Here is a 17,588-nt window from a genome sequence, read left to right as displayed (position 1 = left end):
AAGTCTTGGGAAATACAGTGTGGGAACTCACCCAAGATTACCACACCCAACCTCAAAAATAAAAAAAAGTGTGTGTTCCTGTATACCGTATATACCTCTCTGTGTCTCTCCTCTCATGTCTCTCTCTCTCTCATGTCTCTCTCTCTCTCATGTCTCTCCTCTCATGTCTCTCTCGTGTCTCTCTCTCTCATGCCTCTCCTCTCATGTCTCTCCTCTCTGTCATGTCTCTCTCTCTCTCATGTCTCTCTCTCTCTCATGTCTCTTTCTCTCATGTCTCTCTCTCTCTCATGTCTCTCCCTCTCTCATGTCTCTCTCCTCTCATGTCTCTCTCCTCTCATGTCTCTCTCTCTCATGTCTCTCTCTCTCTCATGTCTCGCTCTCTCATGTCTCGCTCTCTCATGTCTTGCTCTCTCATGTCTCTCTCTCATGTCTCTCTCTCTCATGTCTCTCTCTCTCATGTCTCGCTCTCTCATGTCTCTCTCACCCTGTCCTCTCATGTCTCTCCTTACCTCCCTCCCATCTGCAGAGTCGATGTTTCCTCTATGGCTCCTGTGCCCTGTCACAGGCGGAGGTGGAGTACATTTGATATCACTCCGCCTGTGACAGAAGTCGGCGCTATACAGGAAGTATCGGCTCTGCTTCCTGTAGTGCCTCCGGCTATGTTTACAGAGATGCTCGGGGATAGCAGGTCGGGGACCCGCAATCTGGGCTTACCGACCCGCCATCCCAGAGCAGGAGGTGGTGCCGGGATCATGTTGGGGCTCGGGGGGAACGGGAACGGCGTTCCTGTTGTAGAATAAGTACAGGAACGCCATTCCCATGCGTTCCCGCAGGACTCGAGCCCTGGGCCTAATAGTGTAGTAGTCATGATTATGAAAAATAAAACAAAGTGAGTGGAATTTTTCCAAACTTGAGCAGCCAGAATCTGAAGCAGCTGTGCATAACAACCAATCAGCTTTTATTGTCAGCTTGTTCAGTTAAGCTTTGAAAATAAAATATAGAAGCTGGCTGGTTGCTGTGCTCAGCTGCTCCAGACTCCTCAGCACAGACTCTCCTTCCCAGCACAAACCAAGCCCTCAGCACAGACTGACCTGCCCCTCCAGCACAGACACCTCTGTACAGTTCCCCACCAGCACAAACCCCTTAGTACAGATTGACACCCCCCCCCCCACCACAACATTCCTAAATCCCTTCTCCCAGCCCCCAAATCCTTAGTACAGACATACCCCTCAGTACAGATCAACCCCCTCCTGCACAGACCAACCTCCCCCAGCACAGACCCCTCAGTACAGACGCCCCTCTAACACAAACCTCTCAGTACAGGCTGATCCCCCTAACATTCCAAAATCATCCCTCCCAGCCACCCACTCCTCAGTACAGACCTCTTAGTACAGATAGCCCCTCATAGCCTTCCAAGTACAAAACCCTCAGCACACACACCCCTATACTCCTCCCCCCCCCCCCCCGCAGTACACAACCCAGAGTACAGATACCCCCTATTCCCCCACTCAAGTGCAGAATCCTCAGTATCCCGTGCAGAATTAATAGTACAGACACCCCTCATTTCATACAGGTTTCTCAGTACAGACACCCCACATAATCCCCCCTCCAAAATAAAGACCCCCCCCCACGTAAACTCTCTCAACAGAAGGGGCAGGATCTCGCAGTGAGTTGAAGCCTTTTTAGCTTTGTCATATAGGCAGAGAGGGGATGAGCCTTCCTCTTACTCAGCTGGGGCTGCTGCAGCCAGCTAATGTTTGAGTACACGATGCTGCAGTGTAAAACATAGCAACTCAAAAAAGAAATGTCAACTGTCCTCAGCACCCACCCCCCCCCCCCCTTCCCCATTTAGTATGCCAGTGCAGCTGCTCAAGATTCTGTCTCCAACAGTTTTTGTGAATTCCTTCCTTTCAGTCCACAGAAAGTAGGTTGAATGATGCTGCCCCTCATTCTACCTGAAAGACTGCCAGCATCAAGTGGTGGAAAGGAATTACAGCAGGGGACAGGTCTGGATTGAAGTGGAGTATTGTAGCAAAAACTTTCATCACTTTTACTGTTCCTAGGCATCATTTTAAGAATGAATAAGTTGCCATGTTTGAAAAAAATGTGGACTGTTAAAGTCTTATAGTTGTTCTAAAGGCAAAACCTTTTTTTCATTTTGGATAGAGCAAAGGAGGGTTCGAACCCTTGTCGTCGTGTTTTTTTTTTTTGCCATCTGTGTGCCATGGGGATATTTCCCATCACTTTCTGACCTATGTGAAAAAATGGGTAAACCAAAAAACTGCGCAAATGAATAAAGTAAATAATATAAAACGTGATTCAGGTGGAATATCTCCCACAATGCAAGCTGCCACATAAACGTGAAAAACGTGATAAGTGAAAAAGGAATAAAATTGTAGCGCTCAACAAATAAATCACAGTGAATTCTTAATTAAATCAAAGACAATCGTGCAAATAATAGTCTCTAGTGTCCAAACAAATTGGGTCAACCAAACAGCCAATAATGGAAACACAGACTTGATAGGAGTGATTCCTTAGAAAAAGCCTTCACCTCCACACGATCACCCAGTGAGATGTATAGGTACCGCTTACCAGAGCCACTAGACCCCTTAATTATAGGGGGTCAGACACGCTGTGTGATCCACATTAGAATCTTGTGCATCCCATTTTCTCATAGGTAAAAGTACAACAGCCAGAACGATGACACATTCAGGAGCCAAGCCATAAATGGGAAGATAATAAACACGCTCTCATGGTGCAGTATTTCTCAAAAGGAAAGCATTTATTTAAGACATATTGCACTTACTACAAGCAGTGTAGGTAAAGCCTTGGATTAGAATTGGTGGCTGGGAATAGGAGACGCCGCTCCACGCTTGCGCTCCTCAGACCCGGAAGTGTATGGTCTCACGTTTCCAACGTACGTTTCGTCAGTCACGGCTGACGTCATCAGAGGATCATGTGACCGTACCTTACTACGTGGTATTTATGGGGATTGTGGCCATATCCGCACCAATCACTTCCGTGTTGTAGATTACCTGAACCGCCCAAACCTCTCGGCTTGTTAGGTTCATCCCCTATACTACAGATGCTCGCTGGGGACATTTTGAATCAAAATAATCTATTATTGCTGGCATCAACATTACTATTTTGAGAGCGAACATCAAATGCACTACAATCATTTAGTATATAAGGTGCCAGACGCCATAAAATCAAGTTATGGAAGTGAATGGGGGGTAAATGAACATATTAAAATTTAAATTAAACACGATGGAACAATATATAATTACTATAAAAAATCATCCTAATACATGAGATCTTTATTAAATATTAAAAATTGAATATTAAAAGCTTCAAATTTATCTAAAAAATTATCTAAAATGTATTATCTAAAAAATAAATAAATAGGATCTTATCTCTCCAATGGACTGAAGGCACTTTTAATGGACTGAAGTACTACGGAATAAAATTTGTGGGATTGATTAAAAGTTGGATATGAAACAATTTAGGTCGATATCAACGTTCATACCTGCCAGATATAGAGTGTTCATTTTATAGATCCATTCGGTTTCATTCATAGAAACCTTCTGTGTCATATTTCCCCCTCTCCAATGATTCTCCACTTTGTCTATCCCACAAAAAGACATCAGGGTGGGATCTCTATTATGGTACAGACGAAAGTGGTTGGAGAGGCTGTGTTTGGGGAACCCTTTTTTCACATTCTTTATGTGCTCATTGATTCTAACGGATAATTTACGAGTTGTTCTCCCGATGTACTGTAATCCACAGGGGCAGGTTATCATGTAAGTTACATGAGTGGATCTGCAGGATATGAACTTTTTAATGGTGAAGTTTTGACCGGTATACTTTGATTGGAAACTGGTTATTTTCCTAGGATTTTTCTTAGTGGTTCTACACGCATTACACCTTTTGCAAGGAAAAAAACCTGTTAAATCCAAGAATGTGACTTTTTTAGTTGGGGGATCTGGTATATTGGGGGCCAAATTATGCCTTAGATTAGGGGCCCTTCGGTAGATAAATGTGGGTTTGGATGGCAACACTTTGCTTAAGTTTTTATCTTTCTGCAGTATGGCCCAATGTTTTCTGATGATGCCTTCTACCTGTCTGTAATCTCTGTTGAAATTGGTCAGAAAGGCCATTTCACCCTTATTCTCGTTTTCTTTTATTTTAGTTTTTAATAACTCACTTCTTGGCATACGGCATACTTCATCTCATGTTTTTTGAATCTCTTCCAGTTTATACCCTTTTTCCACGAATCTAGACGTTAGTAAGTTTGATTGGGTGATATAATCATCCTCATTCCTACAATTTTGTCTGATCCGCATGTATTGTCCTTTGGGTATAGCTCCCAACCATTTGGGGTGGTGGCAGCTTTTAGTGGGAATATAGCTATTCCTATCGGTTTCCTTAAAATAGCTTTTTGTGGAGACAACGTTACCCTGTTTCTCCAAAGTTAAATCCAAAAAATTAACCGTCTTTCTGTCCCATGATGCAGTGAATTTTAAGCCATATTTGTTGTTATTTATTCTCTCTACAAACTCTATAAGAGAGTCTTCTGATCCACTCCATAGGACTAGGAGGTCATCAATGAATCTTTTGTAAAGGATTAGGGAAGGCTCCCGTCTCCGAAAAATGTCCTCCTCTTCCCATTGTCCAAGGAGTAAGTTTGCTGCACTAGGTGCATATTTAGCTCCCATCGCTACGCCCTTGATTTGGTTGTAACAACAACCATCATGCCAAAAATAGTTGTTGCTCATAGCCAAATCAAGGGCGTCACATATAAACTTTTTTTGGGCAGGTTTTATTTTTGTTTTAGCATTTAAAGCCGCTATAGTGGTGTCTATCACATCCTTTTGCTTCAAGCTAGTATACAATGACTCAACGTCAATTGTAACTAAGAATGTTTCCGATTGCCCCTCTATGTCTTCCAATATATTAATCAGGTGTTTACTGTCCTTCAAATGAGACAGATAGAGGGGCACCACTGGCTGTAGGAAGTGATCCACATATTCTCCAATCCGTGAGAAGAGGGATCCAATTCCACTAATTATTGGCCTGCCAGGTGGTTTTGTTTTATTTTTATGGATTTTTGGCAGTTGATATATGGTAGGTAGTTTAGGAGCATTTGGTACGAGATATTTTGCTTCTTTTTTGCTAAGTATTCCCTGGTCTTTAGCCTTCTTAACTAGTTTCTCTAGTTTCAATTTTAGTTTTGAGGTGGGGTTTTGTCTAAATTTTGGTAGGTAACTTGGTCTCCCACAAGTCTATCAAGTTCCTGTTTATAATCACATTTATTGAGAACCCCGATACCTCCACCCTTGTCTGCTCCCCTAATTACAATGTTTTTCCGTTTTTCCAATTCTTTCAGTCCTTTACAGTATGTAGATTGTCCTTGTTTGGGTGTCTGTTTGTTTTCAGTTTACGGACATCATCCTCAACCATATTTTTAAAGACCTCTAAGCAATGGTTAGAGGCTTTAGGAGGGTTGAAGATAGATCGGTTTCTCAGTACACTGTGCTGATATTCTGTAGTAATATTATTTTGACTCATAGGTTTCTCCAGGAAATGTTTTTTTATTTTAAGTTTCCTGATATATTTCTCTATGTCAATAAACGTATTGAACTTATCAACACCCTTATCTGGGGCAAACTTTAAGCCCAATTCTAGTATTTTTAACTCATCATGGGTGAATTGGACGTCACTTAGATTGAAAATCCCAGCACCTAGAACTCTCTTTTCCTTTTGTTTCTTTCGTCCGCCTCTACATCCCCTTCTTTGTTTTCTACCCTTCCTGGTGGAGGACCATTCCTGTGTGGGGTATCCCTCTGTTGATATTGGGGATAAATATCCCCTTCCCATTGTTGCCAATGGTTCTCTTGGGCCAGGGTTGGTGGGGTCTCCCCCAATACTGGTGACCTCCCCGGTACCACGGTTGGCCTCTCCTTCCCCCTCTGTGTCCTCGGGGTGCTCAGTTTGGGTGGCCAGAGCCTCTCCCTCTCCCTCTCCCTCTTTGACCAGGGGGGCCACCCCTCCCCCTCTTCTGAAAAACCTCCCTTTGTTGGTACTGCTCTGGGGTATAGGCCAAAGGTGAACAACTGTTATAGGTCGATACAGCGTATTCCGAAGGAGGTGGGTTAGGATATTGAAAGTTATTAGGTCTATTTTCTGGATTCCTTTGTGTTCTTACTGAGTCAAAATTAGGTGTTCCTCCTATCGGTGTGAAATTCGGGTTAGTAAATCTCTCAATCCCAATTTCCCTTACAGCTGGTGATTGGGTGGGGTTTACATTTTGCCCGTCTGGGATCTCCTGCCATCTATAAACTTTTGATTCTTTATAATCTATCACATCCCTTTGGTACTTGGTCATTTTTTTATGCCTGGTATCTTTGTCAACTTTATCCAGAAATTTCTGTGTTGAGGCAATTTTTCTATAAATTCAGTGGTCTCTTTAAAAGGTTCTAAAGCGGTTTTCAGCTCCTTAATTTTCTCATCTAGTTTAGCCATTTTGGTTTTTCTACGTGCTATAATTAAATTAAGCAACCTGGCTTCACTTTGGTTGAAAAAATTGAACCATTCCTTATTGAGGTCTGGGTCTAAGAGCCCATCATTGGGGCCCAAGTCCCAACGTAACCTCCTGGGGGTCATTTTCATTTTGGAATACTGTTCCAAGGTGGCCAAATCCCACCAGACTCTGATTTTTTTCTCAAGAGTGTTCTTAAGAAATTTGATATTTTGTTCCATATCTTTGGAAACAGTACTCAGAGCTGAAAATAAATCAGTGGTGTTTCTATTATTCATAAACTCAAAGATATCCATTGCTGCAAGTTTAAACACAATTAAGTGAAATGTATGTGAAAAAATGGGTGAACCAAAAAACTGCGCAAATGAATAAAGTAAATAATATAAAACGTGATTCAGGTGGAATATCTCCCACAATGCAAGCTGCCACATAAACGTGAAAAACGTGATAAGTGAAAAAGGAATAAAATTGTAGCACTCAACAAATAAATCACAGTGAATTCTTAATGAAATCAAAGACAATCGTGCAAATAATAGTCTCTAGTGTCCAAACAAATTGGGTCAACCAAACAGCCAATAATGGAAACACAGACTTGATAGGAGTGATTCCTTAGAAAAAGCCTTCACCTCCACACGATCACCCAGTGAGATGTATAGATACCGCTTACCAGAGCCACTAGACCCCTTAATTATAGGGGGTCAGACACGCTGTGTGATCCACATTAGAATCTTGTGCATCCCATTTTCTCATAGGTAAAAGTACAACAGCCAGAACGATGACACATTCAGGAGCCAAGCCATAAATGGGAAGATAATAAACACGCTCTCATGGTGCAGTATTTCTCAAAAGGAAAGCATTTATTTAAGACATATTGCACTTACTACAAGCAGTGTAGGTAAAGCCTTGGATTAGAATCGGTGGCTGGGAATAGGAGACGCCGCTCCACGCTTGCGCTCCTCAGACCTCAGACCCGGAAGTGTATGGTCTCATGTTCCCGGCGTACGTTTCGTCAGTCGCGGCTGACGTCATCAGGGGATCATGTGACCGTACCTTACTACGTGGTATTTATGGAGATCGTGGCCATATCTGCACCAATCACTTCCGTGTTGTACTGTAGATTACCTGAACCGCCCAAACCTCTCGGCTTGTTAGGTTCAACCCCCATAATACAGATGCTCGCTAGGGACATTTTGAATCAAAATAATCTATTATTGCTGGCATCAACATTACTATTTTGAGAGCGAACATCAAATGCACTACAATCATTTAGTATATAAGGTGCCAGACGCCATAAAATCAAGTTATGGAAGTGAATGGGGGGTAAATGAACATATTAAAATTGAAATTAAACACAATGGAACAATATATTATTACTATAAAAAATCATCCTAATAGATGAGATCTTTATTAAATATTAAAATCTGAATATTAAAAGCTTCAAATTTATCTAAAAAATTATCTAAAATTTATTATCTAAAAAAATAAATAAATAGGATCTTATCTCTCCAATGGACTGAAGGCACTTTTAATGAACTGAAGTACTACGGAATAAAATTTGTGGGATTGATTAAAAGTTGGATATGAAACAATTTAGGTCGATATCAACGTTCATACCTGCCGGATATAGAGTGTTCATTTTATAGATCCATTCTGTTTCATTCATAGAAACCTTCTGTGTCATATTTCCCCCTCTCCAATGATTCTCCACTTTGTCTATCCCACAAAAAGACATCAGGGTGGGATCTCTATTATGGTACAGACGAAAGTGGTTGGAGAGGCTGTGTTTGGGGAACCCTTTTTTCACATTCTTTATGTGCTCGTTGATTCTAACGGATAATTTACTAGTGGTTCTCCTGATGTACTGTAATCCACAGGGACAGGTTATCATGTAAGTTACATGAGTGGATCTGCAGGATATTAACTTTTTAATGGTGAAGTTTTGACCGGTATACTTTGATTGGAAACTGGTTATTTTCCTAGGATTTTTCTTAGTGGTTCTACACGCATTACACCTTTTGCAAGGAAAAAAACCTGTTAAATCCAAGAATGTGACTTTTTTATTTGGGGGATCTGGTATATTGGGGGCCAAATTATGCCTTAGATTAGGGGCCCTTCGGTAGATAAATGTGGGTTTGGATGGCAACACTTTGCTTAAGGTTTTATCTTTCTGCAGGATGGCCCAATGTTTTCTGATGATGCCTTCTACCTGTCTGTAATCTCTGTTGAAATTGGTCAGAAAGGCCATTTCACCCTTATTCTCGTTTTCTTTTCTTTTAGTTTTTAATAACTCACTTCTTGGCATACAGCATACTTCATCTCGTGTTTTTTGAATCTCTTCCAGTTTATACCCTTTTTCCACGAATCTAAACATTAGTAAGTTTGATTGGGTGATATAATCATCCTCATTCCTAAAATTTCGTCTGATCCGCATGTATTGTCCTTTGGGTATAGCTCCCAACCATTTGGGGTGGTGGCAGCTTTTAGTGGGACCTATAGCCAGAGGTGAAAGGAAAGCCTTCTAAAGTGTGGAAATCCCTGTCGGTCACCAAACAAGTGTCTTCATTGGAAGATTTCCCCTCTATTTCTGTTCTGGTGGCAATCCAAAATGTGGGATTTTGTTTCACTTCCACTGTGACTGGTGATAATGATAACAGGACAAAAGGATTGGGTGAATGACAGGGATAAGGGCAGAAAAAATAAAACCTGACCTGGGTTCTCATCCTTTTCCACTTTATCCAAAAAAAAATAAAAAATAAATAAAAAAGATTTGCGTTTTGTTAAATTTTAAAAAGAACATTGAAAATAAAAGACCTGCTTTTTTTTTTCTTCAGCTATCAAGACCAAATGAATTTGACATCATGCTGAAAATTAAATTTGAGAGTTACCAGGAAATTGAGCTGACAAGTATTGATAGGAGTGGTGCATTCTACATGCTAACATTTAAACAACACAAACCACCAACCATGGATAAATACATTGATGATAAAGGAAATATTGTGGCCCAAAGAATTTTGGCTGACTTCAGAAATCTGGTCAAGGATGTCCTTGAAAGTTCAGGTATGCTAAATTTCTATACCCTGTACATATATGCCTGTGCATAAATTATGAAAACATTATTGGAAAAAAGAAAAAATAGACAGACAGATATATATACAGGTGCCCAACCAATAATAGTGCAATGCACCTATCTCCTGGGCTCTGAGAGGTGACCTTCTGACCAACTCGAGCCACACACATGCGGCCTCCAGAGACCTTTACACTTGGCTTCTCCTGGATGCTTCGGCCTTGCAGCACCTTCAAGACCAGGGTAGTCTGGGACCACTGCAATCAAAAAACAAACATAAGGGCACACCGGCCTAGCGCATTATCCTCCATAAAAGCTTTATTAGACAAAGAGATAAAAGTACTCACAAACGAGTTCTTGGTAAGTGCATATCAAAATGATGTGTTGCCGTCCGCACCATAAAAAAATCTAAATATATACAGGGGCAGACTGACCCATTGGGCACTCAGGCGCTGCGCGAGGGCCCGGGCCAGTAGGGGGACCCCTCCGTGTTGCCAGCCATCCATAAATATAGAGCTGTCGGCTGTAGTTGTTATACTGCTGTGTGTCTCTGTTACATTGTAACAGAGCCCAGCGAGCACAGCTCCCCCTCCACACAAATGGGAGAGTCTGGATGGGTCTGCCTCCTCCCTCCCCTTGTGTCTGTCCACACTCTGTGCAGCCCCGTGTTCTGCATCTGAAGAGGATGTGGGGGGCGGGAAGTTTAAATGAGTAGCCCACAGAAGTAGCCCACAGCGGCAATTTAGAAGCCGTTTTTCCTTTAACCAGCCTATGCTAGTAGTTTGCCCCATCATGTTCCTTTAGGTGGGTTCACACTGATGCACTGTGGTTCAGTCGCAGTGCTGGCATATACACCGTTTTACTGCATTTACCCCTATTTTAGCTGCAGTCCCATAGACTTCTATTAGGTTGGGTAATTTTAATGTGTTTTCTAAAAGTGCACCAAATGTATGCTGCATCTTTGGTGTATTTTCAGAAAACACAGTTAAATTACGCAATCTAATAGAAGTCTATGGGACTGCGGCTAAAAATGGGGATAAAATGTAGGAAAACTGTGTATACGTCAGCACTGCGACAAAAACTCCAGCACACCAGTGTGAACCCAAAGGCATTTTAATGCTTGCAGCAGGCAGTGCCACTCCACTGAAGAGTGATCTATGCTCAGGTCACTTTTCAGAGGCATTTGACAGGCAGTAAGGAGGTGATTGCGTATCCTCACTTCCTGTTTTAGGCTGGGTTCCCACTAATGCAATTGCAGACATCACATGTCATTTGCACCGCATTCCTGTGCAGATCACATGCGATGTCTGTGCGATGTGAATTCAGCCATGAAGTTTGTATGGCTGAAATCGCATTGCATTCACACCAAAATGATGCAGGACCCTTTTTTTGTCCGCACTGGAATCGTTTTACATGGGTGTTCAGACCCATGTGACCCAATTCCACAGTTCGCATTGTGTTCTGTAAACAGATTTGGGGGTGTCATTACCTTTATATTGACACCTACAGCGGTTCGCAAAGAGCAGTGTGAACTGCCTGCAATTCAGATGCGATGTGGGAACCCACACAGGAACCTGCTGTGGTTCTTGCATCGCACCAGTGTGAACCAAGCCTAAACCACCTAAATGCAAATCCCTGCTGGTAATGACACGGTTAACTTTGAACTTATTCCCATAACTCTACTTAGGATACACTTGTGCGATGCGGGAAACGCAGTGAATCCTGTGTTTTTCCCATATCGCATTGCAATCGCACGGCGTCCATGTGATTTGTGGCGGTGTCATTGTTAACAACACCCTGAAACAGATTGCAAAATGCAGTGCAATTGCCAGAATCACGTTGCATGGCTGTAAACACCCATGCAATGCAATCGGGTGCAAGGACAAAAGAGGGTCCTGCGCCATTTTGGTGCAAATGCGGTGCAATTTCAGCCATACAAATTGTATGGCTGACATCGCACCGCACAGAAATCGCATGTGATGCGCATCAAAGGAACCGCATTCCTGTATACATCACAGGAATGCGGTGCAAATCACATGCGATGTCTGCAATCGCATAAGGGTGAACCTAGTACATAGGACCTTAAAGGAGAAGTACAGCTAAAACTTGTTTAGCTGTACTTCTCCTGTGAATCAGAGGAGTGCAGTTGGTTCTGCACTCATAAGACCCGTTTTCAGCCGACAGCAGGCTATGGCCCGCTGTCGGCTGACATCACAGAGCTGGTCCATGCTGGGGAAAGATCCTGACTTTAAAGTCTGGATCTACCCAAAAGTCTGGACCAGCACCTGGTTTAGCCTCTCAGCAAACCGCTTAGAACCTGGGCCAGCCATTCCCATCCCCACAGCCCATCGTTCCAGTGAGTGCGGGGGGCAGAGCAGAGAGCTGTTTACTGACAGTCACTAGCTCTCTGCTCAGAGCAGAGGGGAGAACTGAGTGATCAGCGCTGTTTGATCACTCAGTTCTCACCCTTAGGCCCCTTTCACACTATCCGTCCTTCGGACGGATTCCGTTTTTCTCAGCGGGGGATCGAGCCGCCGATCCCCCGCTGAGCAGGAGGATGACAGCTGTGTCTCCGTGCTGTGTGCGGAGACACAGCTGTCAGTTCCCCATGCATCTCTATGGGGGAAATCGGATGGGAACAGACCATCGGTCCGTTCTCATCTGAACCCATCCGATCCGCTGGACGGATGGAAAATAGGGTTTCCATCTGTCCAGATTTGACGGATCGGATCGGATGTCAGCGGACATGTCTCCGCTGACATCCGATCCCCCATAGAGATGCATGGGGGGACCGTTTAGATCCGCCAAAAAAACGGACAGGCGGATCTGAACGGTCTGCCTGTGTGAAAGGGGCCTTAGAGCCAGCGGAGAACACCTAAGGATTGTAACGGAGCCGCCAACCCATACTGTACTTGCGGTCTTCCGTCAGTATACGGCTTTCTTGCAGTCCTGAACATATATAGATTTTCCCAGCCGCCCTCATACAAAGCTAGCCACAACTTAGCTCGTACAAGTTTTGGAACCTTCTCCTTTATTGAACAGTTTCACACTTAATTTATACACACATGAGCACATCCCCCTCCTGATCAAATTACTACACGCAGGTTAGGGGTTGCCTGATTACATTATCCTATGCAGATGAAATTTATACAGAAATAGAATTAACATATCTAAAGAACAACCAACACAAACAGTATATTTCCACTCAGCAATAGATGACAGTGATTCAATCAACATGAGCCAATTAAGTTCTCGAGCTCCTGCAATACAATACACAAACAGTAGGTGTAAATTCAGAACCTATTGCAGATAACAGCTGAGTACATCAGCATATTCAACGATGTCTGGAAGACAGGTGGTTAAGCTCATGATATTAGCATATTGTCTGTCTTTCATTCCCAGTGACAGTGAGTACTGTCACAAGTATAATTTAAAATAAATTTCCCATACTTCTTTTTTAAGCCAGTCCCATTGTTACGCACAAACTGACCATCACCTTTGTTTGCCACAACATGCTATGTGTGCCACGGGACTTGTTTTGTGGCTCCATCCCAGGTTTTCCCAGGTCCTTCATGATCCTAGACATGCTCACATTTTGTTTCACTCTTTTTAGTTTTTTATTGTAAAACCAAGCAGATTGCTTGTTACTGGCAGCGTTAATATATACATATTGTTTAAATTAACCCTTTTGCTGCCAGAGCCGTTTTGTGTTTTTTTTTGTTTTTTTATCACACGTTTAAAAATAATGTTAGGCCTGATGATTACACAAAACCCAGGGCCGGTCCGAGGCGGGTGCTTAGGGTGCAGTGCGCCCAGGCGCCGCAAGGTGGGGGGCGCACTATCCTCTCCCGGCTGCAAGTCTCTCACTGCAGCCTCGCCTTTCACTGAAAAAATACATTGGTTATAGCTGCTCCGCCTCTCTGCTGCCTCCTCAGCTAATGGGAACACAGTGGACACGCCCCCTTCCACAGCGCGCCTTGTTTGATATCTCAGCAGGAGATGCCGACCTGGAGAAGAGAGGAGAGTACACAGCCTGCAGTGTGGGACGGGCTGCAGCCTTTATAGAAGAAGGTGAGCTGGGGAAAATAAACTAAATGTATTCTTGTCAGTGCTTCCCCTGCTGAGGAGGGGGGAGGGCTGTGTTTTCTCTTCCTGTCTCTGAGTCTGTTGTTTTTTCTGCGTGAGTAGCAGTGCACTGCTTCTGGAGGGAGGATATACTCTAACCTTCTCCTCCAATCTCTACTGCACCTCCCTACTCCATACCTGACCACCTCCCTCTCTTCTGCATTACCACATGCAATGTCTGTGAACTGCTGGAGCACTACAAGTACCAGCATGCCAGGAAATGGAGGCAGCAGCAGTGTGTTCAATCAGGCAGGCTGATATTTAGATGGAAAGTGCTGGTGTGTGTGTGTGTGTGTGTGTGTGTGTGTGTGTGTGTATGTATGTGTGTGTGTGTGTATGTGTGTGTATATACTGTGTGTATGTGTGTGTGTATACTGTGTGTATGTATACTGTGTGTATATATACTGTGTGTGTATACTATGTGTATGTATACTGTGTGTGTGTGTATACTGTGTGTATACTGTGTGTATATATACTGTGTGTATACTGTGTGTGTATACTGTGTGTGTGTGTGTGTGTGTGTGTATATATACTGTGTGTATGTATACTGTGTGTATACTGTGTGTGTGTGTGTGTGTGTATACTGTGTGTGTATATACTGTGTGTATACTGTGTGTGTGTGTATATACTGTGTGTGTATATACTGTGTATATACTGTGTGTGTATATACTGTGTATATACTGTGTGTGTATATACTGTGTGTGTATATACTGTGTATATACTGTGTGTGTATATACTGTGTATATACTGTGTGTGTATATACTGTGTGTGTATACTGTGTGTGTATATACTGTGTGTATACTGTGTGTGTGTATACTGTGTGTGTGTATACTGTGTGTGTGTATACTGTGTGTATACTGTGTGTATATATTGTGTGTGTATACTGTGTGTATGTATACTGTGTGTATGTGTGTGTGTGTATACTGTGTGTGCGTGTGTATACTGTGTGTGCGTGTGTATACTGTGTGTGTGTATACTGTGTGTGCGTGTGTATACTGTGTGTGCGTGTGTATACTGTGTGTGTGTGCGTGTATACTGTGTGTGTGTGCGTGTATACTGTGTGTGTGTGTGCGTGTATACTGTGTGTGTGTGTATACACTGTGTGTTTGTGTACTGTGTGTGTATACACTGTGAGTGTTTGAGCTTTGGTTTGAGGTGCGCACCCTAATGCCATAGGCTGCGCACGCCTATGTTTGTAGTTGTGAGCTGAGGGAAGGGGCGACAGTGGGGGAGGAAGACAGGACAGAGGGAGATGCCAGATGAGAGTTCCAGCTTTAAAAAGGCAAGCACATGACAATGACAGATGATCAGGTGAGGTGTAACCATTGATCGGATGGATCGCTGAGTGTAGTATAGCAGCTGCCTCTCCTTACAATCTTCCTCTGTCTGTTACTGCAAGCAGGCTGGGGGCTGCTCAGAGAGTTCCAGTCCAGCCCCTTTTTCCCATGCGGAGCTGTGGAGGAAGAAGTCTCATGGCATGAGTGTGAGTGTGACTCGGCCATGCGATCCCACAGCCTGAGCCTGCTGAAGTTTTAGTGTATGCTGGCAGTTTGTGACACTGATTAGCAGAGCCTGGGAGGGAGGCAGACTTCACCAGAGGACATCTCAGTCCCACACTGACAGATGAATTAAAGTGCCTGCCTGTGTATGGGCTGATCACAGTGTGATCACTGGGTTTGATAAGTTACAGTCAGACCATGTAATGTACACTACACATACACTTCCATAACATGACGGTGATGTCACATTACCATTATGGAAGTGTATGTGTAGTGTACATTACATGCTCTGACTGTAACTTAGACTGAAGTTTAATGCATAGTAAAACGTTTTAGGCTTATGGAAGTGTATGTGTACTAATAATGCGCATTGTACCGCACATTCACGAGCATATGGGGGGGCAGCAATTTTTATTTTGCCTAGGGGCCAAAAATCCTTGCACCAGCCCTGGAGAGGAGGAGCCATACAGAGGAAGCAATGGCTTTGCTCTCTACTGCAGCCGCCTACTTTCTCTGTACGGCTCCTCCTCTCACAGGCGGAGTGCATTTGATGTCACTCCGCCTGTGAGCCGGGACTATGGAGGCGCCGTTCTCACAGTGACATCCGCAGCCCCGCTGAGATGTCACACAAGAGCTTTACACCACAGAGCCCAGCACCACAGAGCCCGGCACACCACAGAGGAGCCAGGAATCAGGACAGGCAGCCAAGAATCAGGACCAGCAGCCAGACCCCAGGACCAGCAGCCGGAATACAGGACCAGCAGCCTAGCCCCAAAAACCAGGACCAGCAGCCAGGAATCAGGAGGACCAGCAGCCAGACCCCAGGACCAGCAGGCCAGCCCCAGCAGCCAGACCTTAGGACCAGCAGCAAAGCCCCAGAAGCCAGGCCCCAGGACCAGCAGCCAGCCCCAGTACCCATTATTTAAGATAAGTGAAGTCTTCTAGTCTTGGGCCTGGGCATCAAAGTGCTATTAATATAATATTGTTTATTTTTCTATTGTTCGGTGACACTCTAATGTAGTCTCTCATCGGGGATGGAGGGGACTCTTTCTATCAGAGACTCTCCAATAGGCACAGAGAGGGCTTCTGTAAGATAAACCCCCCTCCAGGTCCCATTAGACTCCGTTGTAGTCTCTAATGGGGCCTGGTGGGGGGTCTTTCTAACATAGACTTTAAAATGCACACAAAGATGACCCCCCTCCAGGTCCCATGATACAACCCCATTGTAGTCTCTAATGGGGCCTGGTGGAGGCTCTTTCTAACAGACTCTCTAACAGAGGCCCTCTCTGTGTTCCTTGGAGAGACCCCCTCCAGGTCCCATTAGGAAAGGGGAGGAGTTAGTAAGATGACCACGCCCACACAGGGGGCGCCATAAATATTTCTGCACCCAGGCGTCTATTGCCCTAGGATCGGCCCTGACAAAACCCCCAAACATTATATATGTTCTGAAAGCAGACACCCTAGACTAGAGAAAAAAAATAGCGGTAGTTCCAATTTTTTATGCCAAACGTTATTACCGCAAAGGTCTAGGAAACACAAAATTTCAGTAAAAAACACACTAAAGTAATATTTGGGCAAACAAACGCAATAAACTCTCCAAATTTTGGTAAAATCTAAAAGACAAGGTTGCACCGAGTAAATAGATATAGTACCCAACATGTCAAACCTTAAATTTGTGTGCGTCTGTTAAATGGCAAAAAACTTCAGCACCCTATATTTTCTATAAGCGACGCTTCAAAAGCCCCCTATAGGTATCAGTTTAGTGTTACAGAGGAGGTCTGGTATTAGAATTATTGCTCTCACTCCGGCTTGCGCTGCGATATGTAACATTTGTATCGACGTTTTCACGCGTAGGCCGAACCCGACGCATACGTTTACGTTTGTGCATGCATATGTGTGGGGATGGGAGGCCTCAAAAATGTTTAACCACTTAAGCCCCGGAGGATTTGGCTGCTCAAAGACCAGGCCCTAGTTTGCGATTCGGCACTGCGTGACTTTATTGGACAATTGCGCGGTCATTCAACGCTGTACCCAAATTAAATTGATGTCCTTTTTTTCCCACAAACAGAGCTTTCTTTTGGCGGTATTTGATCACCTGTGCGATTTTTACTTTTTGCGCTATAAACAAAAAAAGAGCAACAATTTTGAAAAAATAACAATATTTTTCACATTTTTTTATATGAAATTCTCAAAAAAAAAAAAATGTAAAAATCAGAATTTTTTAACATTTTAGGCCAATTTGTTTTCTGCTACATATTTTTGGTAAAAAAAATCCCAATAAGCGTATTTTGTTTGGTTTGCGCAAAAGTTATGTTGTTTACTAGCTACTGCAAAGATTTATGTCATTTTTATTGTTTTTTTT

General features: G+C 43.4%; 1 protein-coding gene across 1 annotated transcript in view; it reads left to right on the top strand.

Moving 5' to 3' along the window:
- The window catches only part of LOC309550576 (cyclic GMP-AMP synthase-like), a gene marked incomplete at both ends in the record, with an annotated part of 195,577 nt that overhangs the window by 50,223 nt on the left and 127,766 nt on the right, over positions 1-17,588 (top strand). The window contains one exon of the mRNA XM_082250924.1: positions 9,370-9,595. Within this exon, the coding sequence (XP_082107050.1) occupies positions 9,370-9,595 (226 nt within the window). The remainder of the gene's footprint in view (positions 1-9,369; positions 9,596-17,588) is intronic.

The sequence above is a fragment of the Pelophylax lessonae genome (genome assembly GCF_965119305.1).
Source record: "Pelophylax lessonae genome assembly, chromosome: 3".
Classification (NCBI taxonomy): domain Eukaryota; kingdom Metazoa; phylum Chordata; class Amphibia; order Anura; family Ranidae; genus Pelophylax; species Pelophylax lessonae.
This window is presented reverse-complemented; position numbering and strand designations above follow the sequence as displayed.